The sequence below is a fragment of the Oncorhynchus tshawytscha genome, linkage group LG05, assembly GCF_018296145.1.
Source record: "Oncorhynchus tshawytscha isolate Ot180627B linkage group LG05, Otsh_v2.0, whole genome shotgun sequence".
In the NCBI taxonomy this organism is placed as follows: Eukaryota; Metazoa; Chordata; class Actinopteri; order Salmoniformes; family Salmonidae; genus Oncorhynchus; species Oncorhynchus tshawytscha.
The window spans coordinates 33,009,867-33,022,305 of record NC_056433.1 but is presented as its reverse complement, the minus strand read 5'-3'; the positions used below and the strand labels follow the sequence as shown (position 1 = coordinate 33,022,305).

At 45.5% G+C, this 12,439-nt stretch overlaps 1 protein-coding gene across 9 annotated transcripts in view; it reads left to right on the top strand.

Moving 5' to 3' along the window:
- The window catches only part of myt1la (myelin transcription factor 1-like, a), a 53,791-nt gene that overhangs the window by 13,715 nt on the left and 27,637 nt on the right, over nt 1-12,439 (top strand). For all 9 annotated transcript variants that reach the window (XM_042321818.1, XM_042321820.1, XM_042321816.1 and 6 more), the window contains exon 5: nt 1,525-1,587. In XM_042321818.1, the coding sequence (XP_042177752.1) occupies nt 1,525-1,587 (63 nt within the window). The remainder of the gene's footprint in view (nt 1-1,524; nt 1,588-12,439) is intronic.

The window sequence follows — 12,439 nt, the reverse complement described above, 5'->3', positions numbered from 1 at the left end:
CATCCCTGCGTGCTTTACTTAGCCAGAGTGCCAGTCTGTTTCTGCCCTCCTGCCCTCCTGGCAAGAGCACAAACTGATCTGGGACCAGGCTTTACTGACACTCTGAGTGGTCAACGGTTACATATCCTAATATGGACACCATATTCACATCACAGACACATTGACTTGAGGCCCAGCACTGCTGACGGTGTCTTTACAGTCTTGCCTGAATCATTTCCTCGGCTGTCAAGTTTGGACAAGGATCAAGTGTTCAGTTAATAATTACTTCTATGCCGTCACTGAACAGATTCTAAATGATTGATTATTTGCCTCGAAATGCTCATTGCCACTGTAGAATAAACCAATGTTATATTGGGGAAAACAAGCATTATAACACACTCTATAATCGTCATAGTGTTTTCTGTCTGGCCAGTGGCCTGAACAGTCTATATCGGCTAAATAGCCTTCTCCCTCTTGATGGCATTCCTCAGTGTAGACCCCCTAATCCCTAATCTCTCCCCGCCGGTTCCCTGGCTGAAGGGAGAGAGCACACAAACACAACACACACACACACACACACACACACACACACACACACACACACACACACACACACACACACACACACACACACACACACACACACACACACACACACACAAGCACACACATACAAACACACACACACACACACACACACACACACACACACACACACACACAGGTACACACAAACACACACACACACACACACACAGATACACAAGCATATACACTCACAAGCATGCGCACACATCCACGGACAAATGCATGAACACACGTCCACACCTTTCCCTCAAAATAAGTTTTTCATCAGACGATCGATCCATGTTCAGGGCCAGGGCTGCAGACGTCAATAATGCCAAATTTAGCGGTCGATGAACACTCCTGCCGTTCACAGACTCATTTATGAGTCTGCTCACCTTGGGGGGAGAGAGAGCTGCTGCTCTGTTCTACCTAGCACAGTCGGCGCTCTTTTCACGGCGGTTGATGCGTGACGGACATCCGCCACCGCGGCGTCCGTATTCGGAGGTCGTCAGTTGTCAGGCAAACTCCTAATATGGACAGTGTACACCACAGATGTAATGTAATCTACCTGATGGGATGGTGGTGAGAGTGGGCCGTGGCTGAACGGGCCAAATGGAAACTTCTAGTTCCTGTGGGTGTTCCAAAGGACGGTCAACACACTGTTCCTTCAGAGGGGCACTTTAACTTTGGCAGCCACAGCTGTCCTAAAGAAGCCCAAGGCGGACGGGCTGCTATGAAATATGCAGTGAAGTGAGTCACCGCCTGGCCTGAAGGCTGCTGGCTGTGTGTTTCTCACTACATGAATAATACAGACCTGCTCTGGTCCATTGCCCTGGGTTGTGTGTTATGTCATGCACACACATGTTGAGTCCTATCTGTGTGTGAGGGAATGGGTGTTGTGTCCGTACGGGGGGTTGTACATGCCTGTCGTGCCACGCAGTGTGTTGACTCCTATGTCTCTTCCTTCTGTGTCTGTAGCTGCCCTACTCCAGGATGTGATGGAAGTGGACATGTCAGTGGCAAATACGCCAGACACCGCAGGTAAAAGATCCTTCTTCACTCCCCAAATCAGCTGCACTTTTTTTCACTCACCACCACTCACTCACTCACTCACTCACTCACTCACTCACTCACTCACTCACTCACTCAGCCTTCATTGAGCTATCACGGACCAATCAAGCTCTTCAGTTGCAGGTCATTGTTCCTGCACCTAAAACAAACCTACAATTGCAATCACTGGCTGTGAAAAGTTGATTGCAAAAAAATGTGTCAGTATATCTGAGGTCTGTGTTGGATTGAGGAGGGTTGATTATGGTTGCGCAACACCAACTCTTTCTTTGATTTGCTGTGGGGATTCAGCCTCAGCCAGCCCGGGCCAGCCAGAGACTTACAGGAAGTGTACGTGTTCATTCAGACAATACAATATAGAGAGAGACTAAAGCTATCTTCCATAGTTGGATAGATCGGGGGGAAAAAACAAGGTTGTTTTGTACTTCAAGAGCTGTGGACCTAACCTTTGTGTTGTAATCTTGGATGTTATCAAGGCTTTGTTTACCAGTTTATAGTCTGTTATCTCTTCAAGCTCACCCGAATACTTCCACATTTCATGCCAATGATCAAATGACAAATTGATGTTAAATAATATAATGTCTGCTATTTAGCAGCCGCTTTTATCAAAAGCGACTTACAGTCAGACATTTTGAGTACAGATGGTCCAGGGAATCGAAACCAGTATCCTAGTGTTGCAAGCACCATGCTTTACCAGCCGAGCTACAGAGGAGGTGAGAGCAAATATAATTGTCTTGACAGCTGACCTGTCACCAGATCTTCCTAGAGTCCTCCTCCACTCAGGGCATGTTTAAACAAAAGCCTCTCCACTTGATGCTATTTACTCCCCAGACATAGGCTAGAGAGATTGATGCCTGTGTCTTCGGTGTCACCTCATCAGGCTAGAGAGATTGATGCCTGTGTCTTCGGTGTCACCTCATCAAGGCACCCCCCCTGAACCAGCGGGCTGGAATTGCATTTGGTGCCACAGACGAATGACACCTGCATCAGACCTCTCCCTCTCCCAAAGACCCAGGGTGATGATTTGCCCACAAATAGAGGGGCATGCTGGGAAGAAAGCTGAGAGGGAGAGGTGTGTGTGTGTGTGTGTGTGTGTGTGTGTGTGTGTGTGTGTGTGTGTGTGTGTGTGTGTGTGTGTGTGTGTGTGTGTGTGTGCGTGCGTGGGTGCGTGGGTGCGTTGTTGTTAAGGCTCGGGGGGGTGTTCGATCCTGGGGCGGCCCTGTTTAAAAAAATAACAGCTGATTGGTTCGTTTTGGCAGTTGGTTGTTCAGAGTTCCAGCGCTGATGATAGGTTTACAGTAGCCTACAACTGTACAGTGACTTTACACTGATAGAAAACCCAACTAATGTGGTTATGCTGTATCTTCCAGTTTCAACTAAGATGATTACGAGCACAAAAGAAGCAAAGATATTGTTTTTGTCGTTACTACAACTGTGCTACTAGCCTGAGCTCTTCTGTCATATTCCATCTCTCCTGTCCCCCCTTTTTCCCCCCATGTCTGTTAGGAAGGTAACCAAAGTCACCCAGATGTAGTGACATACAGTGCCTGAAAGTATTCAGACCCCTTGACTTTTCCCACATCTTGTTACGTTACAGCCTTATTCTAAAATTGATTAAATAGCCCCCCCCCACCCCCACTCATCAATCTACACACAATACCCCATAATGACAAATCAAAAACTGTAAAAAAATGTATTCAAAATTGTAAAATTCATTTAAATGTTACATATTACCTTTACAAATACAGGCATTCCTGTACATGTGGAGTTCATCCCTTTCTTCTCTGCAGATCCTCTCAAGCTCTGTCAGGTTGGGGCGGCAGGTAGCCTAGTGGTTAGAGCGTTAGAGCGTTGGACTCGTAACCGGAAGGTGGAAAGAACGAATCCCCGAGCTGACAAGGTACAAATCTGTTGTTCTGCCCCTGAACAAGGCAGTTAACCCACCGTTCCGAGGCCGTCATTGAAAATAGGAATTTGTTCTTAACTGACTTGCCTAGTTAAATAAAGGTTAAATAAAAAAGGTTGGATGGGGAGCGTTGCTGCAACTATTTTCAGGTCTCTCCAGAGATGTTCGATTGGGTTCAAGTCCAGGCTCTGGCTGGACTCAAGGACATTCAGAGACTTGTACTGAAGCTAGGACTTTGCTCCTTTCATCTTTCCTTCAATCCTGACTAGTCTCCAAGTCCCTGCCACTGACAAACATCCCCACAGCATGACACTGCCACCTCCATGCTTCACCGTAGGGATGGTGCCAGGTTTCTTCAGACGTGATGCTTGGCATTCAGGCCAAAGAGTTCAATCAGAGAATCTTGTTTCTCATGGTCTGTGAGTCTTTAGGTGGCTTTTGGCAAACTCCAAGTGGGCTGTCATGTGCCTTTTACTGAGGAGTGGCTTCCGTCTGGCCCCTCTACCACAAAGGCTTGTTTAATAGAGTGCTCCAGAGATGGTTGTACTTCAGGAAGGCTTTCCCATCTCCACAGAGGAACTCTAGAGCTCTGCCAGAGTGACCATCGGGTTCTTGATCACCTCCCTGACCAAGGCCCTTCTCCCCTGATTGCTCAGTTTGGCCGGGCAGCCAGCTCTAGGAAGAGTGTTGGTGGTTCCAAACTTCATTCATTTAAGAATGATGGAGGCCACTGTGTTCTTGGGGATCTTCAATGCTGCAGACATTTTCTGGTACTCTTCCCCAGAACTGTGCCTCAACACAATCCTGTCTCGGAGCACTACGGACAATTCCTTCGACCTCTTGGCTTGGTTTTTGCTCTGACATGCACTGTCAACTGTCGGACCTTATATAGACAGGCGTGTGCTATTTCAAATCTTGTCCAATCAGTTGAATTGACCACAGGTGGACTCCGATCAAGTTGTGGAAACATCTCAAGGATAATCAATGGAAACAGGATGCACCTGAGCTCCATTTCGAGTCTCATAGCAAAGGGTCGAATACTTCTGCAAATCATGTATTTCTGTTTTTTATTTTGAATACATTTGCAAACATTTCTAAAAACCTGTTTTCGCTTCGTCATTATGGGTTATTGTGTGTAGATCGCCAATTTAAAAATAAATCTATTTCAGAATAAGGCATGTAACAATATGGGGAAACAGTCAATGGGTCTGAATACTTTCCGAAGGCACTGTAATGGGATTCGCTTGAAACCAGGCAGCCTATAGTGTGAAAGCTGTGGAGGAAGAGGTAAAGCCGTGGAGGGGGACGGCTGTGTCTGGGTGTAGTAATGAGAATCACTGTCGCCCACACCACCCACACATGCGCATGCATGCTTGCACTCACTCACGTTCCCACACACACTGGGAAGACGTTGCTAGCTATTTAAGAGTCTGGCGCCATTAGAGCAACCTCAAACAGGGTCTACTTTTTGTCTGTTACAGCCCTGCTCTGTGAAGTAATACATGAGACAGACAGAGAGAGAGAGAGAGAGAGAGAGAGAGAGAGAGGGGTTGGATGACGGATGAATGAAGGGAGGGAAGGAAGGAGAGAGACAGAGAGGAGGGTGGAATAAGGAAGGATAGAGATTGAGAGAGAGAGAGAGAGAGAGAGAGAGAGAGAGGGGTTGGATGACGGATGAATGAAGGGAGGGAAGGAAGGAGAGAGACAGAGAGGAGGGTGGAATAAGGAAGGATAGAGATTGAGAGAGAGAGAGAGAGAGAGAGAGAGAGAGGGGTTGGATGACGGATGAATGAAGGGAGGGAAGGAAGGAGAGAGACAGAGAGGAGGGTGGAATAAGGAAGGATAGAGATTGAGAGAGAGAGAGAGAGAGAGAGAGAGAGAGAGAGAGAGAGAGGGCAACAAAAACAGTGGGAGAGAAATAGAGAAGTAGGCCGGCTAAGGCATCACACATGCCTACATTTCCACTGATCATATCAGATGTGTGCAGTTGAGGTTCTAAAGTACTTTCTCCTATGTGACAGTGTGTGGCTCAGATGTCAGACAAGCCATTGGTATGCTGGGTAACTACCCTGGTCTCAGAGGGTTTGGATCCAGTTCTGCATCACAGGACTGAGTGTCATTTCTGGTTCACTGCAGCAAGTCACTGCACTGACTAGTCACATGTGTTCTGATTCGATTCCCAAAATGGGGAAGCAGGGAAGATGGTGTGGAACCAACCAAAGGGACATGAAGTGAAGAGATGGCTTCTGCCTGTTAAATATTAAGGATTAATCCTTCACCTTAGCTCTGGTTGGCTCTCCTCCCTACAGTCTTGCTGCATCGCAGAGAGAGAGAGAGAGAGAGAGAGAGAGAGAAAGCGAGAGAGAGAGAGAGAGAGAGAGAGAGAAAGCGAGAGAGAAAGCTAGAGAGAAAGAGAGAGAGAAAGCGAGAGAGAAAGCGAGAGAGAAAGTGAGAGAGAGAGAAAGCGAGAGAGAAAGCGAGAGAGAAAGCGAGAGAGAAAGTGAGAGAGAGAGAAAGCGAGAGAGAAAGCGAGAGAGAAAGCGAGAGAGAGAGAAAGCGAGAGAGAAAGCGAGAGAGAAAGCGAGAGAGAGAGAGAGAGAGAAAGCAGGAGAGAAAGCGAGAGGGAAAGAAAGATTGAGCGAGAGAGAGAGAGAGCAACAAAGAAAGTGAGAGAGAAATAGAGAAATGGGGCGGTTGAAACACCTACATTTCCACTGATAACATTAGATCTGCAGTAGTTGATGTGTTACATTTATATTAATTATAAAGAAAAAAGTATGAAAATGCTATTGTAAATCACTCTGAATAAGAGTTTCTGCTAAATGACTCAAATGTAAAAATGTAACAAACAAATCTGTGCATACATGAATCTAGAACTAATCACAGGCTACACATCTAATCAAGGTGTAAATTAAAGCCCGTTTTTGTGCTATATGTTGACATCGGCACATACAATATTCTCTCTGTTAAATATTTCTGATTTGGCGTGTTATCGTTTTATTACATATCTTTTCCATTACCCATCAATTCTGAGAACATAAAGTCTGATTATTTGGTCTAAAAGTGAAATACTTCCTTCGTAAATCCACTGGTTGGTAGTGAGCTGATGGGGGTCTACGGTGAGCAGCTTTTGTGCGGGTGGGACTGCCATGTCTAGAGCTGGCGCTCAGTAATTGCCTAGGCTTTATGCAGATGAGGTTGAGTGCAATCTCTCACTCCCTCTCCCTCCCTCCATCCCTCACCCTCTCTCACACACTGACTCTCTCTCTCTCTCTCGCTCGCTCTCTCTCTCTCACTCACAACCCACCTCACTCCCACTCTCTCTATGTCTGTCTCTCTGTCTCTATTTCTCTCCCACTCTCTCTCTATCTGTTTTATTTTTTTTTGCCAGGCCATCATTGTAAATAAGAATTTGTTCTCAATTGACTCGCCTGGATAAATATCTCTTTCTCCCTTTTTCTATCTTGCTCTCCACCTCCCTCCCTCTCCCCCAGTTGATGCATGACTCATATGGACTGAGCCTGCGAGTGGTATAATTCTGGTCCTGACAGGTAGCACTCACTAAAACGCTGGGAAGGGAGCCAAGAGCTGGTAGCAGGCAGGCAGGCGAGGCGAGGCGAGGCGAGGTGAGGCGGGGGCATAGTGCTGCAGAATGGCCTCTCATTGTGGAAAGTGAGGACAGCCTGCCTAGGCATTGAGACAGAGTCACTTCACACACCTAGCATTTGCGTTGCCTTTTGTGAGAGCTACTTGCAACAGGCTTTTATTCCATCCAAGCTGTTGCCTTTTCTCACTTGGAGATCGTGGCCGGGGGTACGTTGGGTTGTGTTCCTCCGATTAAAATAAACGGTGTGTAATTACATTTTTTGTTGTTTTTATTTTTTTAATACCGTGGAAACATGCGTCCGATCCTGAAACCAATCATGTTTAATTCTGAGTGATGATAACATCTTTTCATATATTAGGGAATATAACGATATATGGTCTATACTTGGCATCTAGGTTTCTTACTTATGAGTTGCACATATTAGGATATGGGGAGGGGAATGCTATAGTATTACGATAGACATTACTGTAGTATTTACTGTATTGTTTTTGTGGACTGTAGTATACTGTAATATTTACTGTAGTATTCTTCAGTATACTAAAACATTCTCTAGTAAGTAGATGGGCTTTGAAGGATCATATTCTTGTTTAGCTAACCAACAGATGGGCCTTGAACTGTGTGGGAGATTCATGTCATTTTGTCCTCAACTCTCAAGTTTCAGGTTGTATTAGTCGCATGTCGAGGACACACATGGTATACACTTTCCAACAAAATGCATACTTGCAGGTTCCTTCTCAACAACGCAACAACAATAAGAACGAATAAACATTTTAGCATAAGTATAATACAGAAAGGCACAATTTATAGTCCAATATTTACACATGTTTTGTGGAAGTGGGGATTGGGAGGCAAGTCTTTTTTTGTTACACAGTATGTTAATCTAAGGGTCTTGAGGGGTCTATTTCTGTTTACGGATTTACCCATAACTGTTTTCAACTGTGAATCTCATCCAGAGGTCTTTTTATGATTTATGGACTTGTGTGCTTTTTTTTCTGTGAAGCACCATACTGTCTCTTCACACAACACTATGACATGAGGTTCTCCTCCATCCTCCTTCTCCTCTGCTGCTACGATGACAAAGATAGCATGTTTACTGGTTGCCTGTATGTGTCTGTGTTTATGTGTTTATGTGTGTGCGGGTGTGTGTGTGTGTGTGTGTGTGTGTGTGTGTGTGTGTGTGTGTGTGTGTGTGTGTGTGTGTGTGTGTGTGTGTGTGTGTGTGTGTGTGCGTGTGCGTGTGCGTGTGCGTGTGCGTGTGCGTGTGCGGGTGTGGGTGTGTGTGTGTGTGTGTGTGTGTGTGTGTGTGTGTGTGTGTGTGTGTGTGTGTGTGTGTGTGTGTGTGTGTGTGTGTGTGTGCGTGTGCGTGTGGGTGTGGGTGTGTGTGTGGGTGTGTGTGTGTGTGTGTGTGTGTCTATGTGTGTGCGTGTGTCTATGTGGGTATGAGGACTTTTTTGCATCAGTGATGGGTGTTGTAGGTTGGCTGATGACATTGGTCTGATGGATGTTCTTGTTCAGACACATCAGAGGACCTGAGCTGAGGAGGACTCATTCTGACCAAAGATGTCTATTATATTGACAAGATATTTGAGTGGCCAACCATTACGAAACTTCTATTCGATCAAATAAGCTTCATAGAGTACATTAACGATTACATTTTTGGTCACCAAATTTGACACTATCATTTACCGCCATACATAAATTCTTCACTTCGTGGTCTTATTTTTGTGGACAGATTTTGGGCGGAGTAAACCCTCTTGCTTCATCTCTTCCTCTCTGTCCTGACTCAAGATTTCACTAGTACTTCCTGGATCCATTATTCTTAGCCACACCATTGCAGCATGGAAAATATAGTCAATGCTGACTGGACATGTATTCAAGGCATTTATCTGCTTCTTATCTGTCATATATTAAAAATAGTAAATAAACAGCTAATATAAAACACATATTCAAATTAAATACTCCAATAGACCAATCAAGCACGGTTGTCAGACTCTCTTATTGCTGACATTCCATAACATTCATTATTTGTCTTCAGGAATTGTAGTCAATCCCTGCAGCCTGTTGGTTGTTGTCTGTACATGTTAGATAGCCAGAGAATCTCCATCACAGCGTTCTACAGACATATATTGTGTGTTGCCTATGCAGTGGGGAGGAACTGAGGGCACCTGCACTGCAGTGTGACATCCAGAGCCCTCCAGAATGCAGAATACCAGCTCTGCTTTTGTTATGCTTTTGGGGAGGGAGAAAGGGTGAGAGGGAGGGGAAGAAGAGGAGAGAGGGCGATGTCTGTCAGCCTCAGAATCACTGCTTTCTCTCCCTCTCCCTCTCCCTCTCTCTCTCTCTCTCTCTCTCTCCTTCTCTCTCTCTCTCCCGCGCTGTCAGTCTGCTCGGATGGCAAATTCCACTCCTGAGGGGGAGATCACCATGGTGACAGCGCTGTGCCACACATGCCTGTGGATGCTGCTGCAGTATAGGGCACAGAGAGCAGGGCGCTCCTATGGCAACTCATATACAACGAGAGCCGCACGCCGCTCTCGCCCACACACCCCTGTGGTGCCATGAGCCGTTATGGCAATGTGCAGCTAGTGAACAGTGTTTATGATGGGTTGGAAACTGCCAGAACATGCCTTTGGTAACTCAACCAATTAAAGGAGACAGGTAACGTTGCAACAATTCAGAAATTCAGTTGAGACTATAAACCTGTACAGCACCAATCCCATAGAAATTTTAGAAATTGTTAGCTAAAAAAGAGATTTCTGTATTTCCTACTTTGACGGAGCTCGATTTGATATGCCTCGATAGAGGCTACTGATGACAGAAGCTCCAGAAAAGGTTCAGGTTCTAAAAGGCTCTAACTTGATGATTTTCTTCAGGCATCAGAGGACTAAACCAGAGGATATGTTCTACAGGAGATTTCTCTGAGGGAAGTCATTATTATCTCCCCAGCACTGAAAGCCTTATAGACATCTCTTATCCCTCCCTCCCTCCCTCCCTCCCTCCCTCCCTCCCTCCCTCCCTCCCTCCCTCCCTCCCTCCCTCCCTCCCTCCCTCCCTCCCTCCCTCCATCCCTCCCACATAATTACAGCACAATCCCTCTCCAACATGTCTGCAGTGTTCCCTTATTCAAATGTGGCTTAATTACCTGTGGAATTTTAATTGGTGTGGCCTGCCTGTGGGAGACGTTGAGGTGTCCAAGGTCATACTGAGCCGAACACACACACGCACACACATGCACACACAAGTACGCTTGCAAGCAAACACACACACACACACCCGTGCACACACACACACACACACACACACACACACACACACACACACACACACACACACACACACACACACACACACACACACACACACACACACACACACACACACACACTGAGACAGATGACAGTCTGCGCCCACAAGCTGTTTGCCTAACAGCTATAAGATAAATAATATTGGTTAACCCAGAACTAAAGTCTTGCGAAATTGGTCAGATGCTCGATTAAGTTCTGGGTCCATACATGCTAATTGAAGAGATGGAACGAGGATCGGAACCAGAACAAAGAGCTCCACCCTCTCTCTTTGCAAGTTACAGACAAGTCTATGGGCCAAATGTCCCCTCCTCTTTCCCAAATTTCGAAAGATGCTAACACCTGTAAAATAGGGATTTCTCCAAGGCACTGGAACTAATGCTGTTGGTAATCTCACGCACCCCGTTGTACCGTGACAGATCCAAGGTGCCATTTATGTTTACATGTGATGTCCACAAGAGATTATAGGATAAAAGGGAAAGAGGAAGAGAGGGATCATGCGAGGGGAAGACACCAGGGCAAAAATCAATGTCAGACGAATGCAAATGAAAAGGGATCCCTCTCTGACCACAGCCTGTGCTCTCCCCGCACATCTTTGGCACCTTCTTTTTGTTCTTCCTCTCTAGTCTGTACAGCTGAGTCGACAATAAGAAACGGATCTACCAGTTGGACGTGTGATACGTTGTGTGTGGGGCGGTTGCATGTGTGTACCCTAACTGTTGTGTACGATTCAAAATGGAGCAGAGATGGAGAGGCCCATTAGCTGGGAATGCGTTGTTGTTGTGCCCGATTGCCGGTGGTCCTTCAGTCTGACCGAGACTGACGATTTGCACACATTAGGGCAGGCTAGGCCGGATCCGTTGGCCGAGTGAGAGGGCGGATAAACGGCGGTAAAAGAGAGTAGAAATGTGGGCCATTTCACAGCCCGATCACTCCTAACCAAGCATGTGAGCTGCATGCACGACTGTGAGGAAAATATACAGGACGGATGGGCCTCTACACAGTATGACCGGTGTTCATAGTCAAGTTGTTATGTTTTGATGCGCATACAATAGAAAAACATTGGACAATGTTTGATTGTTTGACTGGAAATTCTCTATAAAAGAGACAATGACAATACATTTGAAATCTCACTATGTCTGACCAGGTGTTTCAGGTGTGGTCCTGCTTTTCTAGCCTGGGATCCACTCTGAACATCGCTCTGCTTTTACTGTTGTTTCACTTCAACAATAATGAAACATATGATATTGAGTGTGGGTTCCAGGTACACTATTGAGTCTGAGTTCCAGGTACACTATTGAGTGTGGGTTCCAGGTACACTATTGAGTGTGAGTTCCAGGTACACTATTGAGTGTGAGTTCCAGGTACACTATTGAGTGTGAGTTCCAGGTACACTATTGAGTGTGAGTTCCAGGTACACTATTGAGTGTGAGTTCCAGGTACACTATTGAGTGTGAGTTCCAGGTACACTACTTCTAGTCTACATTTTCACACAAAGAACTGTGGCATATCATCACTGTCTATTCTAGTCTCATTGATAAAGAACACAAACCTTCTACTCTCCCTTCCGCAATACAAATAAGCCCTTTCATATGGAAATAGAGTAATTGATTCCCCAAAACCCACATTAAAACCGTGTATAATTGCAATCGCTGTTTTGGAGCAATTAAAGTGGAATATCTCAACAGCTAATGATTATTATGGGATTCGTGTAATTGAGGGCTGGTTGAATAAGCTTTTGGTTTGGAGTCTTCGAAACTAAGTCTTCTGGCTTTCCGCAATGCAGTGGCTTTTGGGAATTTAAGTGAAGTAGAGCATGCATGTTCCCAAAATTACGGTATGTAAAATAGGTTTGGAAATATGTATTTCTGTTCTTGTTTAGTTGATATTATGCAATGATTGACCTCATCACAATGCTATTGCATTGTAATATGAAATAGAAATCATGTAATTTACCTTGATTGCCAGATTGCCAATATACTGCATCACGCTATCTAGATATCTCTACAT